We start from the raw sequence: 18,772 nt of genomic DNA on the forward strand, positions 1-18,772 counted from the left end.
TCTGCCCTTTGTGATGTAATATGTGATTTATATATAAATATAACTTATTTTTCAGTTTGGATTTATGATTTTGAACTAGTGGCATATGGATTTTCTGTGTGCCAGAAGGAGTTTAATAATTAACTCGTATTTCTGTAGTCATGATGATTTACTTTAAACCCACCTGAGAGAAAGACTTTCTGAAGAGCAATGGGTCTTTGTTTACATCGAGAAATTTTGAAGCAAACAAAGAGAACTGCTGTGTCCCAGTCTAGAAGATCTGTGATTTGTTTAATTAGGGAAACACCCTAACTTGGGCAAAAATGTTCTTTGTTAGTATCAGTTCTGCAGGTTTCCTAGCTTACATGGAAATGTAAAGTGATGAGAAAGGTAGAAGATAGTTTAGAATTATTAACAATGGGTTACTGTAGTGTAGGAACAAGAGTATTAAAATCCTGAGGGGTTATTTGAAGCTTAAAGCGTTTACCCTCAGTTGTACGAAGGTTCAGGAAGAGGCTATCAGATTCTTAATTCTGGGATTTGAAACCACAGTAAAATCAAGCTCTATAGGTAATAAAGAAGGCAATTTTCTCTGACATGAATAAAGACATGATTTGGAAAAGTTGGTGTTGGACTGGGGTGGACAAAGTTAAAATTCACACAACACCATGTTATAGTCCAACAGGTTTATTTGGAGGCACTAGCTTTCGGAGCGCTGCTTCTTCATTAGGTAGTTGTCAAGCAGGACCATAAGACACAGACTTTATAGCAAAAGATAACAGTGTCATGCAGCTGAAATGATATATTGAACAAACCTAGATTGTTAAGTCTTTCATCTTTGAGACTAGGTTTGCTGGTTTCGTTTCTTTCATATGTAAATCTCAGAACTTCTTTTAAGTCACATTCTCAGGATAACTGAGGGTTTTATAACAAAAGGTGACATCACAGCTCAGACAATGCCTTAAAGGAGTGAGGTTAGAGTCTGTCTGTATCCCAATCTTGAGTCAGACTGGTTCTATTTCCAAAGCGGAATTTATAAAATATTACACGGATTGACTGCCTGCATTGACTGCCTGTAGGTTCTGCATTTTTTCAGCAAAATGGAATGTATATGCAAATATAATTCTGCAAATACAAATTCACGCCATAAATGTATATATGTGTGCATGTGCAGGAGAGAGTGTGAGAGACAGAGAGTGAGTGTGTGCATGTGAGTGTGCGCATGAATGCAAGTGCATGTGTGAGAGTGTGTGCAAGCTTGGTAAAGTGTGTGTGTGAGTGTGATGGAGTATAAGCCTGTGAGAAGATGCTTGCATGGGTGTGAGTGTGGGAGCATGTGCATATGAGAGAGAGCTTGTGTATGAGAGAGGGTCTGCGTGAGTGTGTGAGTATGAAAGAATGTGTGTGCATGTCTGTGTGTGAGAGAGAGTGTGTGTGTGAGAGAGAGAGAGTGTATAGTGCAGTGGGGTCACCTGTAGTGTGACATGAACCCAAGGTCCCAATTGAGGCCATCCCAATGGGTACCGAACTTGGCTATCAGCCTCTGCTTGGCAACTTTGCATTGTTGCCTGTCCCAAAGTCCACCTTGGAGGATGGTCACCCAAAGGTCCAAGGCTGACTGTTCCTGACCATTGAAGTGTTCCTTGACTGGGAGGGAACATCCCTGTCTGGTGATTGTTTTGTGGTGTCCACTCATCTATTGTCTTGGCGTCTGCTTGGTCTTGCCAATGTACTATTCCTTGGGGCATCTCTGCCTGTAGCATATCAGATAGACAACGTTGGCCGAGTCACATGAGTACCTGCTGCGTAAATAGTGGGTGATGTCCCCATGTGTAATGGTGGTATCGATATCAACACTGTGACATATCTTGCTGTGGTTGCCATGGCAGGGTTGTATGGTGTTGTGGTCAATGTTGTCCTGAAGGCTGGGCAGTTTGCTGCAAACAATGATCTGTTTAAGGTTTGGTGGTTGTTTAAAGGTAAGAAGTGGAAGTGCAGGGAAGATGTTCATCCTCATCAATAATATATTGCAGACTGTGAAGAACATGGCATTGTTTTTCTGCTCCCGGAAAGTGCTGGACAATGAAGGGTACTCTGGGAGGGTCAACCCACCCAGACCCATTCCCCCAACACTATGGGCAATTTAGCATGGCCAATTCACCTAACCTGCACATTTTTGGACTGTGGGAGGAAACCGGAGCACCCGGAGGGTACCCACGCAGACGTGGGGAGAATGTCCAACCTCCACACAGACAGTTGCCTAGCGCTGTGAGGCAGCAGTGCTAGCCACTGTGCCACCATTTGACGCACACCCCTTCAAATTGTTCTTATTCATGTCCCCATCCAGCTGCCTTTTAAATGTTGCAATTGTATCAATCTCCACCACTTTGTCTGGCAGTTCATTCCATAGACACACCACCCTCTGCATGAAAAGGTTGCCCCTGAGGTCCCTTTTAAATCTTTCCCCTGTCAACTTAAACCACCTGGCCTCGAGTTCTGGAGTCCTTCACCCCACTGAAAAGACCTTGTCTCTTTACCCTATCCATGTCTTTCATGATTTTATAAACCTCTAAAAGGTCATCCTTCAGCCTTAGCCTCTGACGCTCCAGGCAAGACAGCCCCAGCCTAATCAGCCCCTCCCTATAGCTCAAACCTTCCAACTTGGCAACATACTTGCAAATCTTTTCTGAACCCTTTCACGTTTCACAACATGTTTCCTAAGGCAGGGAGACCCGAACCAGATTATTCCAAACCCAGTCTAACCAATGTCCTGTACAGTCGCAACATGGCCTCCCAATTCCTATACTCAATGCACTGACCAATAAAGGCAGGCATACCAAATACCTACTTCACTTTCCTGTCGACCTGTGACTTCACTTTCAAGGAGCTATGAACCTGCACTCCAAGGTCTCTTTGTTCAGAAACACTGCCCAGAACCTTACCATTTGGTGTATAAGTTCTGTCCTGATTTGCCTTTCCAAAATGCAGCACCTCACATTTATCTAAATGAAACTCCATCTGCCACTCCTTGACCCATTGGACCATCTGATCTAGATCCCATTGTACTCTGAGGTAACCTCCTTTGCTGTCCACTATGTCTCCAATTTTGGTGTCATCTGCAAACTTACTGACCATACCTCCTATGTTCACATCCATATCTTTTATATCATTTTAATTTTCAACCAAGCAGGCACTGGCTTGAATAATTAACCAGAAAATTGCTGCCACCTATTCTGTTCAATTGAAACAGGGCAATGAGTATATGATCTTTGTGTCTTATATATATATAGCAATCAGTTGGGTGGCACGGTGGCACAGTGGTTAGCACTGCTGCCTCACAGCGCCAGAGACCTAGGTTCAATTCCCACCTCAGGCGACTGACTGTGTGAAGTTTGTACATTCTCCCCGTGTCTGCGTGGGTTTGCTCCGGTTTCCTCCCACAGTCCAAAAATGTGCGGGTTAGGTGAATTGGCCATGCTAAATTCCCCGTAGTGTTGGGGGAATGGGTCTGGGTGGGTTGCACTTCGGCCAGTCGGTGTGGACATGTTGGCCCAAAGGGCCTGTTTCCACACTGTAAGTAATCTATCTAATCTAAACAACTGCATCGCACTATGAGCCTGACTGCCTTGAATAAATTGGTTGTCAATGTAATTCTTAGCACGCTCAAGATTATTTAACAAAGTTATCCAATCACAGAATCACATGTTATGTTGGACACTATGTTGTGTTTTATGCTGCTTGGGCATGGTCAGTTCATTGCAGACAGCCCAAGGGACGTGCTATTTGATACAATCTAGTAGCATTTGGAACAAATGACATATATACCTGGTTTCAAACTAGCAAATGTGAGGTCACCATAGTCCCACTCTCTCATTAGAGGGGGATGACTGATGTTGCGTTAAACCTGAGGCACACCATGCCTCAGTTGAGGGGCAATGTTGAGAGGTTGGGATCCTCATAGTGATCTCAGCCTGAGGGATTGAAATTGAACCTGTGCTGTCAGCATCAGTCAGACTCCCAAACGAACCTTCCAGCCAACTGAGATAACTCACCCCCAAAACTAGTACTGAGATTCAAAGTCCACACCACTCGTGTGTGATTCATAGAACATCATTTTGGCTAGATGGTAGAACACTTCTGGGGGTGAACGCTACTTGGTTAGCTCTGCTGGACAGATAGTTTGCAATGGGAGAAAGTGAGGACTGCAGATGTTGGAGATCAGAGTTGAGAGTGTGGTGCTGCAAAAGCACAGCAGGTCAGGCATCATCCAAAGAACAAGAGAATCGACATTTGGGGCAATTGTTTGCAATGCAGAGTGACACCAACAGCATGGGTTCCATTTCCACACCAGCTGAGGTTACTATGAAGGTCTTCCCTTCTCAAACTTGCCCCTCACCTGAGGCATGATAACCCTCAGTCTAAACTCACCACTAGCCATCTCTTTCAGATCAAAGAGCAGTCCTTTGGTCTGATAGGACTATTGCGACCTTACCCTGACTGTAAAGTCAAAAAGTGTGGAGCTGGAAAAACACAGCTGGTCAGGCAGCATCCAAGGAGCAGGAGAGTCACTATTTCAAGCATAAGCTCTTCATCAGGAATGTGAGGGAGGCCCAAGGGGGATGAGAGATAAATAGGAGGAGGTATGGAGCTGGGGGAAAGATAGCTGGGAATACAAAGGTGGTGGTGGAGGGTGGGGTGGGGGTGGGGGGGTGATGATGGTGATAGGTCGGAACCAGGATGGAGTAGATAGGTGGGAAGGAAGATGGACAGGTAGGACAGTTCAAAAGAATGGTGCCGAGTTGGAGGGTTGCATCTGGGATAAGGTGGGGGGAGGGGAGATGAGGAAACTGGTGAAATCGATATTGATTCCATGTGGTTGGAGGGTCCCAACGTGGAAGATGAGGTGTTCTTCCTCCAGGAGTCGGGTGGCTAGAATCTGGTGGTGGAGGAGGCCCTGGACTTGCATGTCCTTGGTGGAGTGGGAGGGGGTGTTGAAGTATTCGGCTCCAGGTCGGTGGGGTTGTTTAATGTGTATGTCCTAGAGATGTTTTCTGAAATGTTTCTCAAGTTGGTGACCTATCTTCCCAATGTAGAGGAGACCACTTTGGGAGCAGTGGACACAGTAGATGACGTGTGTGAAGGTGCAGGAAAATCTCTGGCAGATGTGGAAGGATCCTTTGGGGCCTTTGATCATGGTGAGGGGGGAGGGGTGGGAGCATCCTTACTGTATCAACAGCTTCAGGCAGTTCAAAAAATGTCAAGAGAGATACAGCCACAAAGTATGTCACTTCTGACCTTGATTAGGGCCAGTTCATTGTAACTCTTAAACCTCTTTGGAGAGAATCAACATGTAGCAGTGGGAAAGATGAGCAAGCATTTGAGAAGCTATCATATTCTTTTGAATTTAGGGAAGCTAGAGGTGGAACATTACAACAGAGGAGTCAGGAGTGATATTTTGAGGAATGGGTGATGATGCTGATTTTGAAAGTTTGATAATGAGTAGCAAAGGAGAGAGAACCATTTACAAAACAGTCTACATTAGCAGAATAAATGTCTCCTTCATTGTGTAGGCTAGAATCCTCTCCAAGAATACAATTATTTTCATTAAAGAAATCAAAGAACTGCAGATATTGAAAATCTGAATTCCTGGAATTTGAGTGGAAGTCTGCTTTCTCTCCCCAAATGCTGCCAGAGCTGCTGAATTTCTCCAGCAATTGCTGTTTTTGTTTCAAACTATTTCCGTATCCTATTGGTTACTGTAATTTTGCTTCAAAGTAAAATAAAGCTTTTGACATTACAGTGAAAGTTTTATTTCTCAACAGTCAAACACAGGAATGATAATGGGGAAAAGACAACACAGTAATGTTCCCTCACAACTAAATCAAAGCGAGTTTTAAATAGCTGCTTTCCACATAGGGATTGCTATACAAACATACCTTACTTTGCAACGTTTTATTTTCAGCAGCTTTGTCTACGGTTAATCTGGTAGGAACAAATACCCGGTATTGTGAGTATGCGTTAGATGCTGGGAATGTGCTATCTGCCCCCTTTTTAAAACGATGATTGCGCGCCGCTGTTTGTTTCATCTCTCTGCCATCCTCATGCTAATTCTAAGTTTGACACAAACCTTCATTTCAAAAACAGTTCAAAGGCTCAGCAGATGGGAGCAGATTGCTGCACCGATTCTTCAAAGTGAAATCTTCTAAATGTCTGGCCCCGTGTGCACTATGGAGCACTGATGGGAGGCAGATATAAAAGTTCCGCATTCCCGTTAATTAGCTTATACAGTGTCTGGACTGATGGACCTTTGCCAGACCTTTGCCTGAACTGCTGTGCTCTTCCAGCACCACTAATCCAGTATTTGATTTTCAGCATCTGCAGTCATTGTTTTTACCTTGTTGATTTTAACCCTACTGCGAATCCTCTTGCAAGGATGCCTGCCTTGAAGAAGTTTTCCTCCTTTGCCAAATTAGTCAGGCCAACTGAACTAAATATATCCCCTCGCTAACCTCACAAAATGGATACAGGGCAACCCAAGAAGAATTTACAGCCACAACAGGAGCTATTAATAGATGGATTAATAACTAATAGATGGAGCTCCCTCTTTGTGAGGACAAGATAGTCATGGCGCTGTGTGTGTGTACCTGTGTGGTCAAGCGTGTACTGTGTATTGGAACTGATTTCATTTCCCTTCTTATCTGTCACCAACGAGGAGATCACTTCAACATGGGAAACTGTAAAGCCGTGCGTATTGAAGACATAACATTTGACAAAACTAGTTGGTATCGGGAGCGATGGGATCATGAGGAAATTAAATCCTTCGTTCGACTGTAAACGAGAGGCGATGGTGGGGGAGGGGGGGGGGAGGGGGGTGGTGGGAGAGGTGATCAGCACCTATTGCGTTACTGGACAGCGGCTGGACGTATTCAGCCCGTCTGGTTGGTTTTAAGAACGGACCCGGTTGTGTTCAGGAATGGTATTTGACTCCGGGGTTTAAAGTAGAAACCAAAAGAGAAAATGCTGGAAAATCTCAGCAGGTCTGGCAGCTTTAACAAAGGGTCAGTTAGACTCGAAAACGTCAGCTCTTTTCTCTCTTTACAGATGCTGCCAGACCTGCTGAGATTTTCCAGCGTTTTCTCTTTTGGTTTCAGATTCCAGCGTCCGCAGTGATTTGCTTTTATCCGGGGTTTAAAGTCGATCTGGGCTGGAACCAAGTCCATGTCAAGTGCTTTTTTCTGCAAACCGTGCGTGAATATCAACGTCGGATCCAGTTTCTCGGCTACAATAACGGTTGTTTGTTTTGCCGACCTGCCCTGGGGGCAAATCCCATGGGGAAGGGGGTTGGCAGGAGCTGGATTTATGTGTATTTGCCCAGCGCGAGATTAACATGAATAGGAATCCGTGTCTGCAGCCGCTTTGATGTCCCCCGCAGCTGCCGTCAGCTTCACTCACTATACCTGAAAGCCACATCGCTGGCTGGAATGGAGACAGCTCGCGTCATCCGGACCTATAAAAGCTGGCGTTTTCCGGGGCCCCCCTCACAAACCTTCACCGAGACACACAGAGGTGGCTCCTTACCCCCAGCAAACCGGGGGCCCTGAAACCCCGACCTCAGCTATCCGGCTAGCAATCAATCCAGAGCGAGCGGAGTTCACCTCAGCCACTGGGGAGAAATGTTTAAACTCGGGTGAACGACATAAAGAGGTCACCTCAAATCCGAGGTGAAACAAAAAAGCAAGAGTCACCTTTCCAACTGGCCAAGCCTTCCGTTTGCAGTGAATCCGGCAGCAGTGTGAGTGCGGACTGAGTCGATTGGAAGTATTTGGCTGGTACTGTCCCACTTCGGTTTCTTTGCTTCGGCCCCACATGCATCATAGAATATTTCAGCCAGGAAGGATCAAAGTCTTTCCGCTGGCGATTCTGCCCAGGCCTGTTCAGAGATTAATGCAAGTGTCAGAGGGCAGCTGCTCGGTTTATTTACAAATATCTCTTTATCTTTTAGGTGCCGCCTCAGAGACGGAACTCTTGTCTGCAGCGAGCCCCCTCGCCTGTTTTATTTGACCAACTTGAAAATGGAGATTCGAATAGGTTACCTTTTGTTGGTGTTTGTTCAGTGGCGGCTGTGTGGCGCTATACAGTGGCTGTGAGTACCACTTTCTGTCCCTGAAAGATTTAATTATGTGGTCTGAGATGGAACAGATTTCAAAATAAAACAATTTGGATTTTCACATTCTATAATGCTTCTATAATGAGGAACTTTAAATAGAATGGAAATCGAAAGTTTGTGGATCACTTGTCCCAGAGTTATTTACTGGGATTTGGCTTTGCATGTGTAAATTGTGTAAATCTTTGTTGGATGTGTATTTTGTTTTTGAGTGTTGCAAACGGAGCTCGTACCCAGACACCGAACAAGTCTCTTTATGTCTCGGATAGTGCCATCGCAGTCAGCGGTACCGCTGTGGGCTGGAACCATACCCAGCATTGTAAACGGCCTGGGTTCGTCCCAGACCAGCAGCAACTCTGCCGGAGAAACTTGGACCTCATGCCCACTATCGTGTTCGCGGCGCAGCAGACGCGTCTGGTTTGTCAGAAAGCCATGGCTGACATGAGGTGGAACTGCTCCTCTATCCAGTTAGCCCCCCGCTTCAATCCAGACTTAAACAGAGGTAAATACAGCGCGTTTCTGTTTCCTGCAGATTTAGCATGCAGTCCGTTTAAAAAACCCCCTTCGGCCCAACTTGTCCATGCCAGCCGGCTATCCTAAATTAATCCAGTCCCATTGGTCCATATCCCTCTCAAACCTTCTTATTCATATACCCATCCAGATGCCTTTTAAATGTAATTGTACCAGACTCTACCACTTCCTCGTTCCATACAAATGCCATCCTCTGTGAAATGTTGCCCCATAGGTCCCCTTTCCCCTCTCACCTTAAACCTACGTTCTCTAATTTTGGATCCCCTACCCTGGGAAAAAGGCTTTGATATATAAGAGTTGGGAGGTCATGTTGTGGCTGTACATGACACTGGTTAGACCACTTTGGGAATACTGCATTCAATCCTGGTCTCCTTCCTATAGAAGGGATGTTGTAAAACTTGAAGGGGTTCAGAAAAGATTTACTAGTATGTTGCCAGGAGAGTTTGAGCTTTAGGAAAAGGCTGAATAGGCTGGGGCTGTTTTCTCTGGAGTGTCAGAGGCTCCAGAGATTTATAAGATCGTGAAGGGCATGGACACGGTGAGCAGCCCTATCAGGATGTTGAAGCAATGTTGCATGTTGACACTTCACTGCAGGATTAAGTCAGTGTGCTATTAGAAGTCATGATTTGGAGATGCCGATGTTGGACTGGGGTGCACAAAGTTAAAAATCACACAACACCAGGCACCTGATGAAGGAGCAGCGCTCCGAAAGCTAGTGCTTCTAATTAAACTTGTTGGACTATAATATGGAGTTGTGTGATTTTTAACTATTAGAAGTGTTATCCTCTTGATAGCCATAACAAAAACATGTAATTTAGGAAAATTTATGACGTGTTTAAAGAGTGCCATTTGCTCCCCAAAAGGTTTTCAGCTAAAGTGTAGTCTCATCAAAATGTAGCTGCCAATTTTCACACAGTAAACTCCCTCAACAATGAGAGAATCTTGTTTCATTAGTGTTAATTGAGGGACAAATATTGGAGTGACACCTCCATTCAAATAATGGCAAGGGATCCACCAGAAGGGGCATGAGAGGTCTCTGTTTAAAATCCTATCCAACTGATAAGCATGTTTGACTGTACAGCAGTCCCTCGTTGTGCACCAGCTTGCCAGCCTAGGATTAACACACTTAACTCTGCAAGGAACCTGAAATTCAATATGTGCTCAGAATTTCAAATAAGTTCAATTAATATTTACTATTACAAAAAATAAATTTTGAAAGGCAATCACACACAGCATGTTGTGAAATACAGCAGTTGTGTGTGTCAATGTGTGAGGGAAAAGTGGGCAGGACATTGGGAAATTTGGTGCTCTTCAGATACTGTCATCTCAAACACTTCAACATCATCTTGAACTGATCGAACTTTGTATTTCAACACCATTTACCCCAAAGGACAGCAGGTTCTGTGGTTTGGTTGTTGGCAGGATTGTAACTGACCTTCACAGCCCAGGGGTTAGATCCCACCCCAAGACTGAAGCACAAAAGTCAAAGATGGTACTTGGGCAGTGCTGCACTGTTAGAAATGCAATCTTTTGGAAGAAACATTAAACCAAGACCTTGTCTGTCCCCTGGGATGGATGCAATAGATCCCTTGACATTATTTTGGAAGAGCAAGACATTTTTCTCTAGTGTCCTAGCCAATGTTTATCCGTCAAGTAGCATAACAAAACAGAATATTCTGTCATTGCAATTTGCTCTTTGTGTGAGCTTGTGAAACGTAGTAAACAGTGAAGAAGACAGACAGGCTGCTGAAATTAGTGCACAAATGTGCAAGGTGATATGTTTTGCAAAATATTTGAATGAGACCAAAATATAACATGGAAATACACAACACTGTCATCACAGAGAAGCAGAAGAGGACGCTATAAACCGAGAAGATGGGGAAGCTGAGCAGGTCTGGCAGCATCTGTGGAGAGAGACAGAATTAACATTCAGAGTCCAATATGACTTTTTTTTTACAGAACTTAGGTTCTGAAAAAGATTCTTACCAGGCTGTTTCTCTCTCCAAAGATGCTGCCAGACCCGCTGAGTTTCCCCAGCATTTTGTGTGTTTTTTTAATCTTCTAGTTATTGATGCTTCAGGCATTGGGAACAGTTGCCTTTATTGTTCTTTAACTAAACCATCTAGATTTTAAATGTATCTACTAAATCTCCCTGTTAGGCTGCCATGAAGGAGAAAGATCCTAGGTTCTCCATTCTGCTTATATAGCCATAATGATTCATCCCTGGTACCAATCTAGTAAATCTCTTTGTGCCCTTTACAAAGCCTTCACTTCCTTCCCAAACAGTGGTGCCCAGAGAAAATGATCTAGCAGCATTGAACATAATTTTAGCTTAATTTCCTGGCCTTTTGCATTTTAAACCTCAGATCCAATTTTTTTTTACACACTGTTTTAACCTGTCCTGATATCTGTATCTTTAAAAAAAATGTACATGTTAGTCTCTCTGCTAATACTCCCCTTTTTGAAGTTGTCCTAGTATTTAAAAGGTTGAATTCAATTGAATTTAATTGAATTCTTCTTACAATTGAAGTGAAATGTTTCTAACCAGACATAGATTACTAATAGCTATCTGTGCCTGAGATAGAATCACACTGAGGTGCCTCATGATATTTTTCTGAATAATGTCTTTCTTTGTATTTTGTGCCATTGAATAGATTTAAAAAAAAACACAGAACTGTTGTAACCTTTTACACCCTGCAAAGCTGGAATAAGACATGACACATAAAACAAAGGGTGCATGAGTAAAGTGGTCTTACTCATGCGTGAGTGAGATGGGAAATGTATTCAAATGTGCCAATGCACAGGATTTTATAAAGGATAACAATCAAAGAACAGACTTTTGTTCTTGCTGTCTGGTCTTATCAAAATCACCGTGTAGTTGACCCAGAATTTGCTTGTGAGATTCAATTGAGCATTCTAAAAAGATGTCAAATATCTTGTGAATGTCTTGTCAAGAGTTTTGAAAGTAGGAGTTTCTTCTCTTACACTTGTAAACAGATGTTTCTTGGTGGTGAATACTCAAAATATTATGTCCCAACTTCAGGAAGCTCGCATTACAGTGCCTGCTTTTTATTCACTTTTAAAGTCAGAGCTTCATCTTAAAAGGCCTCTACACCATTGTTGCACTGTACCACTGTGCAGTCATCTTCAGTCCTACAACTTTAATTGTAGGCCCCAGTTTTATTTAGCATACCAGTTCACTTTGAACCACCAGCCACAATAGAGCTTCTCTGTCATCATAGTTCTGTTGTGTGGAGTTTTTTGAGTTCTTTGCATCTGTAGGTGGTTTTACTGACAGGCAGTGTTAGCGAGGTATTGATGAAGAGTAGGTTCAGACTGTCAGAAAGATTACATTTTTCACTCTGTTGACCCTTGGAGACTTAATGTGAACAAAAGTCTTGACAGTGCTTCACCAATATCAGCTATCCCTTAAAAACATGACAACTGAAAATCTGGTTTCTTTTTTCAATCGGGTCAGTATGTATAACTAATCGCATTTCATACAAGCTGTGCAGATAGATGCATAATATTGATCAGAACCATTATTGATACAACATACACTTAGAAGGGCCTATTTTGAGGCGAGAAAGTTCTAAGTTAAAAAGTGGACAGATTTTCTTTACTGATGTAACAAAGCAGAAACTGGTAGACATTAATAAAATAAAAGTTTGAAGATCTTTTAAAAGTGATTGCATTTACTTAGCATCTTTCACAGCCACAGGATATCCCAAAGTGTTTCAGTGATTTTGAAGTGCAATCTTTCAAAAAGCGATGTGATAAGAACCAGTTAATCTGTGTTACTGCTGTAGGCGGTTGAGGGATAAATATTTGCCAAGATCCTGGGAGAACTAGTCTCACTTCAAAATCATGCAATGTTAATTCTTACATCTACCTGAGAGGGCAGGTTAAACATATCATCCAAAGAGTAAATGTGCGTATACATAAAAATCACATGAGTTAGTAACTGTGAAATTTGACTGGTCTTCATACCTCTTCTCATTTCATGTATTGCAGGAACACGAGAATCATCCTTTGTGTATGCACTCTCTTCTGCTGCACTCAGTCATTCCATAGCTCGATTCTGTGCTTCTGGCGAGTTGCCAACTTGTTCCTGTGGTCTCAGCCCAGCTGAGGTTCCTGGGCCTGACTTCAGGTGGGGTGGTTGTGGGGACAACCTCCGCTATGGGCTGCAGCTTGGCTCTGTTTTTGCAGATGCACCAATGAAAGGCAACAGAGGTGGAACACAGGCGAACAGACTGATGAATAAACACAACAATGATGTGGGCAGACAGGTAAATGGCTAATAAGGCTAAAACCATACTATTTTTCTGCCTCCTATTGCTCGGCTATATTGCACCCCAAAAAATATTGTGCCAACATCCAGAAAGTTATCTCTTCCAACTGAGAGCCAGTGTAAACATGCATTACTTCAGCACCTTGTTTCAATTTTCTCTTACCAGGCATTGATTGATTCATTGGAAACCAAATGCAAATGTCATGGTGTTTCTGGTTCATGTTCTGTAAAGACCTGCTGGAAGGGATTACAGGAACTAAACAAGATTGCTGTTAATCTTAAGTCAAAATACCTGGCAGCCACCAGAGTGATTCACCGTTATGTTGGCACAAGAAAACAACTTGTGCCTAAAGAGCTTGATATCCGACCAGTTCGGGAGAATGAACTGATTTATCTGGTGGGATCACCTGACTACTGCACAGCAAGTGAAAAACAAGGCTCCTATGGTACTTATGAGAGGTAAAGCCTGAACCGACTGTGATTCTAATGTTATCTTCATTTTCTATCTTTATTTATTAACATGGATATGATAGATTTATTTATCTCCTGGCAAAAATGGGATACATTTGGCTGATATTCCATTCTAAAGGTGCTGCCTACCTGCCAGGTTCTTGCCCAATGATATTTCTCATGATGAATTTAATCATAGAATCCCTACAGTGTGGAAACAGACCATTTGGCCCAACAAGTTCACACCAAACCTCAGAGTAACCCACCCAGACCCATTCCCCTACGACGCTACATTTATCCCTGACTAATGCACCTAACCCACACATCCCTGAACACTACGGGCAATTTAGCATGGGCAGTTCACCTAACGTGCACATCTTAGAATTGTGGGAGGAAACTAGAGGAAACCCACACAAGACGCTAGGAGAATATGCAAACTCCACACAGGCACCTGAAGCTGGAGTTGAACCCAGGTCCCTGGCACCGTGAGGCAGCAGCATTATCAACTGAGCCACCATGAATTTGAATGGGGCTAATAAATATTTTATCAGATGAGCCATTTTGGGGAGAAATTTCACTATATCTTGTCTCCCTTCTGATTGTCACAATCTTTCACCAAGTGCACTGCATCAGTAATTTTGAGTGTTACTCATTTCTGCAGTTAGAATAGAACCAGGAATCTCTACTGATGTGAGACCCTAACAGCCCTCACAAGGGCTGTAAAACATTTATAGAGAATCATTCTCTTTTAAGAGCAAGATTACACAAGGACATTAAATGGTAGGACAATAGGCAGCTATCTCTTGTTGCTTCCTTTCACAAAACTTTAATAATGCCCTCAAATCTCTTAACCATGGGAATCACAGAGAAAAGCAAAGAGAAACAAAGTGAGAGAAAACAATAGGGGAGGAAGGGAAGCAAACTACGTTCATGTTACTAAAATCATCCCCTGATACCATGGAAGAAATGTGGATTTTTGGCAGTGTTCCTGTAAAACAGATTAGATTAGATTCCCTACAGTGTTGACACAGGCCCTTCGGCCCAACCAGTCCACACTAACCCTCTGAAGAGTAACCCACCCAGACCCATTTCCCTCTGATTAATGCACCTAACACTACGGGCAATTTAGCACGGCCAATTCACCTGACCTGCACATCTTTGGACTGTGGGAGGAAACCCACGCAGACACGGGGAGAACATGCAAACTCCATACAGACAGTCGCCCAAGGCTGGAATCGAACCTGGGAACCTGGTGCTGTGAGGCAGTAGTGTTAGCCCACCGAGCCACCATAAATGAAAATTGTCCAATGGGGACTGTATGTGTCAAAGCTGAGTCTGCATATTTGGATCACCAGGAGCAGAAAACCACGCCCACCCTCTGCCATGATAGGTAAAGGTCACAGTGACTAATTGCAGTGTTTCGTCCACATTCTGGTAACAGAGCAGATCTAGCATTTGTCTGGTGATATGCCTTTTTTTACTTAAAGGTTTTTGGTACTCGTTAGTTTAGGATCACCCATACGCCTGAGACTATAATACATGACGCAGATCTATTTCTATCCAGTAGAAGTATTCAGACATTTACATGTCTAGTTTCATGTAAACACAATAGTATGTTTGTTGTTTTGACATTTTTAACTGATCTTCCTTCACTTGCTTCATCTGCAGGCAGTGCAACAAGACTTCTGTGCACAGCGACAGCTGTAACCTGATGTGCTGTGGTCGGGGATACAATGCATATACAGAAACAATTATAGAACGATGTAGTTGCAAGTATCATTGGTGTTGTTACGTAACCTGCAAAAAATGTGAAAGGACAGCAGAACGGTATGTTTGTAAATAACTGCTAAGGACCTTGCTCTATAAAATAGTAGTAGACTAAATTAAGCAGTGTCAGGGAACATAAACCATGGGGAGGGTTAAAAACCTGGAGACGGTTGCCAAGATAAAGACCAAATATTCCTTGGATACTACTGGCAAAATGAGTGCAGCGAACCTCAATATTGAGAGAAAAACAACAGATAAAAGGCAAAATCGAAAAACCAAGAGAATGGACAAGTTTTATTCAAAAGAATGGCAAGTGGACACATTTTCATTTATCAGAATGATTCTTTTTGTTTCTTTGCTGTGTTCAGTGGCCTGAAGGATAGTTGACATGTTCAGCAGGAAGAATGCCAGTGATTTGAGTGAAGAGGACGGAGTTGAAATAGAGGAGAGAGCTGTGATCAACACTAATCAATTGTTGAAGAGAAAGATGGTGAAGGACAAAATGAAAAGAAAGTGCTGCTCAATCTGGGAAGCATTAAACAGGGTACACTTTCCAGTGTTGAGGGAACAAATATGACCTTGGAGGATCATCTGTTCTGATTCCTTAACATTGAAATGCTGTAAGTACAGTGCAGCAGAACATGTTATCGAGCATTACAACAGAGGCATTCCACCTCGTTTGGAGTGTAATCTTAAACCCTAAATATGATGACAAATTCCAATGCGCTGGAACTTATTACAATGTGCAATAAATGTGCCACCCTACCACTGACAGATATAATTTCGTTAGGAAAAGGACTCCTAGTAAAAGTTTCAGTGTTGCCAAGTACGTGGCAGTTCTTATTTATGGACGATTTTGTGGGGAGATTGGGTAAGGAGAGAGCTGTCTAAATGTATTTTTCACATAGGCTGGCATATCAAGCTTGGTAAGCACAGGTTCTAGTTACATGAACGGGGAACGCTGGTTTCTGTCACATTCATAATTTTGTAGCAATCAGCTAGTACTTCAATTTGTGTGCTTTTGTTATGTAGTGTTTTGTTTAATGTCTGCTTATTATTTATTTTCCTAAATAAAACACTTCTTCTGGTCTGAAGTTTGTGCCAAGTCATTCTGGAGGAGACAGGAGTGAAATTATACATTGTTAATATATAAAAGGCCTTTTTTCTCCTGTTTACCATTGCTAACTATGTTAAAACTATCATCAATTATGAAACTTCACATTCACAGTTTCAGTTTTTCTGGGTAATTTCTTTATTCTGCATCTGTCCTGAAGCAGAAGGGCAGAATTTAATCCAACCTGTGTGGGTGCAGTCCAGAGGTTGGGGCACGAGGATAGAGGTCTGGTGTGGGAGATCCATAGCATCATGACAAAAGGTGATGGATAGCTAGCTCATCACCTTCTTAACTCAACTAAATCAGGGCAGGCAAGTTCAAAGGTGGCCTTCTATCCTAGAAGCCAATTGAGTCTGAAGTGGCTAGAAGAATGCCATTGGTGGGGAGGCTGCAATCTTCCAAGTGTACACTTTGTTACTACAGTGCCCCACCAACAGGAAGAGCTGTCTCCTTGCAAAGACTTCCTCCCTTCAATAATGTCGGCTGACCTCAGCCAAAGTCCCCCCCCACCGCAACGCACAACTCTCAAAACCCCCGTCCCTGTCAAGCCTTCACCATTCCCTTGCTGGCCCTGGCAAGCTAACCCACTTCTTACCTGAGTTCCATGGCTACCTCTGGTTTCTGCCCTTGGCAAGGTGCATTATCAACAGTAATCACCACTCCTGTTGGCACAGCTGGTACTGTTGAGCTGTAGTCCTCTGGCTATGAGCTCTTGGATCTGGGACCTTTATCCTTAAAGGGACAGCAATCACAATCCCATGAGGCTGTTAATTCCTGGCTGTCAATTCAATTACATAAGAATTCAATTACATCAGACTTCCAGGAATGTCCATGGAGTGAGTTCCCTCAGCTTTCCAGCCCACTGTCAGAACCACTGCCACAACCATTAAATTGCAGGTGTCAGTGCCTGTTATGAATTACCAGGGATCTTTTCAGAATAACTCTCATTTGTCCTGTCTGCATCTTTAGTGACTTTGGTAGGATAGGTCATCAGCCATGGTAGTGCTCCTGTCTCTGGGTCAGGGGCTCTGGCTTCAACGTCAATGTGATATGGGTGTGAAGGAATCTGGCAAATTAGCTTTGTCTCCTACATTATAACAGTGGGTAAACATTAATTGATTTGTTATTTAAGCCCAGGTACCAGCAGCCTTTGTACGATCTTTTTACTGAATGCTGTATTCTGAATCTTCACCTTTATTTTCTTTAAAGGATTATTTCAAGAGTGCGTTGAGAGAAATTGATTGACCTCCTTGTGCATTACAATCTATAAAGCCAACAGCAGAAGTTACTGGTAAAATACTGCAATTCTTCAGATGACCTAGCAACCTCTGCCTTAAAAATATTCAAGGCTTCAACATCTGCCACATTTTCAGGAAAAAAGTTTCAAAGACTCACAACTCTCTGTGAGAAAAGGAAATTGCCTAATGTGTAATCCCAGATTTTTAAACATCGGCCTCCCAATTTTAGATTCACCCATAAAACAAGACATATTCTCAATGTATGCTCTGGCGCAATCCTCCAGGATTGTATGTTTTAAACATGTCACCTCTTACTCTTGTAAACACCACTGATTCAAGCCTAGTCTGTCCTGCCCTTCTACGTGAGACAACCTGCCCATTCCAAGTATTAGTCTGGTAAACTCTCTCTGGACTACTTCCAATGCAATTATATCCCTCCAGAAACAAGGAGTATAGTATAGTATAAACATAGTATAGTATAAACATATAAACATAGTATGCTATGCACACTACGCTCACCAGTGTACTGAATAACTTTTACCTCCCTTCTCTTATATTCAATTCCTTCTCAGATAAATGATTAAATGATAACATTCTAAAAGCTTCCCTAATTGCTTGCTGCAACTGCATATTAACCTATGATTCTTACATGAGGATACCCAGATCCCTCTGTATCTCAGCTCTGCAATCTCCCACCATTTTGATTCTATGTTTATTCCTTATTCTCTCCGAATGGACACTTTCTCACACTGTACTCCATTTGCTACATCATTGACCACTCACCCTGTCAATATTTTTGTAACCTCTGTCCTCATCAGTAACTTTGGTGACAGTACCATCCATCCCTTCATTTAAGCGATTTATAAAAGTTATAAACAATTGAGGTCCCAGCACCAATCCCTGTGATATATCACTCATTACATCTTGCCAACCTAAAATAGATCTATTTACACCAACTCTGTGCTTCCTGGGAGCCAATTTTCTATCTATGTCAATGTGCTCCCCTCAACACCATTGATAATCTTTGACTTGGCACCTTATAAATGCCTTGTGGAAATCTGAGGTGCAGTATAACTCCCGGCTCCCCTTTATGCACAATAAGTGTTACCACATCAGTGAACTCTTTAATAGACTCGTCAAGCATGATTTTCTTTCACAAAACCATGTTGACTCTACCCGATTACCTTGAGTTTATTTAAGTGTCCTGTTATAACGTTATTAATAATAATTTCAAA

At 42.7% G+C, this 18,772-nt stretch overlaps 1 protein-coding gene across 5 annotated transcripts; it reads left to right on the forward strand.

The window, feature by feature from the left end:
* The first annotated feature begins 7,039 nt into the window (after positions 1 to 7,039).
* LOC140495998 (protein Wnt-11b-like) lies at positions 7,040 to 17,574 on the forward strand. Of its 5 annotated transcripts, none has more exons than XM_072595404.1 (7): positions 7,040 to 7,223; positions 7,982 to 8,122; positions 8,413 to 8,645; positions 12,689 to 12,966; positions 13,135 to 13,427; positions 15,087 to 15,245; positions 17,509 to 17,574. In XM_072595404.1, exons 1-7 carry the CDS (start codon positions 7,198 to 7,200, stop codon positions 17,528 to 17,530), a joined length of 1,152 nt encoding a protein of 383 aa, XP_072451505.1. In that variant the 5' UTR covers positions 7,040 to 7,197; the 3' UTR covers positions 17,531 to 17,574. The 5 variants fall into 5 exon arrangements, with proteins under 5 accessions (XP_072451505.1, XP_072451506.1, XP_072451507.1 ...); XM_072595405.1 differs by lacking the exon at positions 17,509 to 17,574 and adding an exon at positions 15,554 to 16,279 and having other exon boundaries at positions 7,041 to 7,223; XM_072595407.1 differs by lacking the exon at positions 7,040 to 7,223 and adding an exon at positions 7,285 to 7,808.
* Positions 17,575 to 18,772: the final 1,198 nt, after the last annotated feature.

Source organism: Chiloscyllium punctatum, chromosome 25 (assembly GCF_047496795.1).
Source record: "Chiloscyllium punctatum isolate Juve2018m chromosome 25, sChiPun1.3, whole genome shotgun sequence".
Lineage (NCBI taxonomy): Eukaryota > Metazoa > Chordata > Chondrichthyes > Orectolobiformes > Hemiscylliidae > Chiloscyllium > Chiloscyllium punctatum.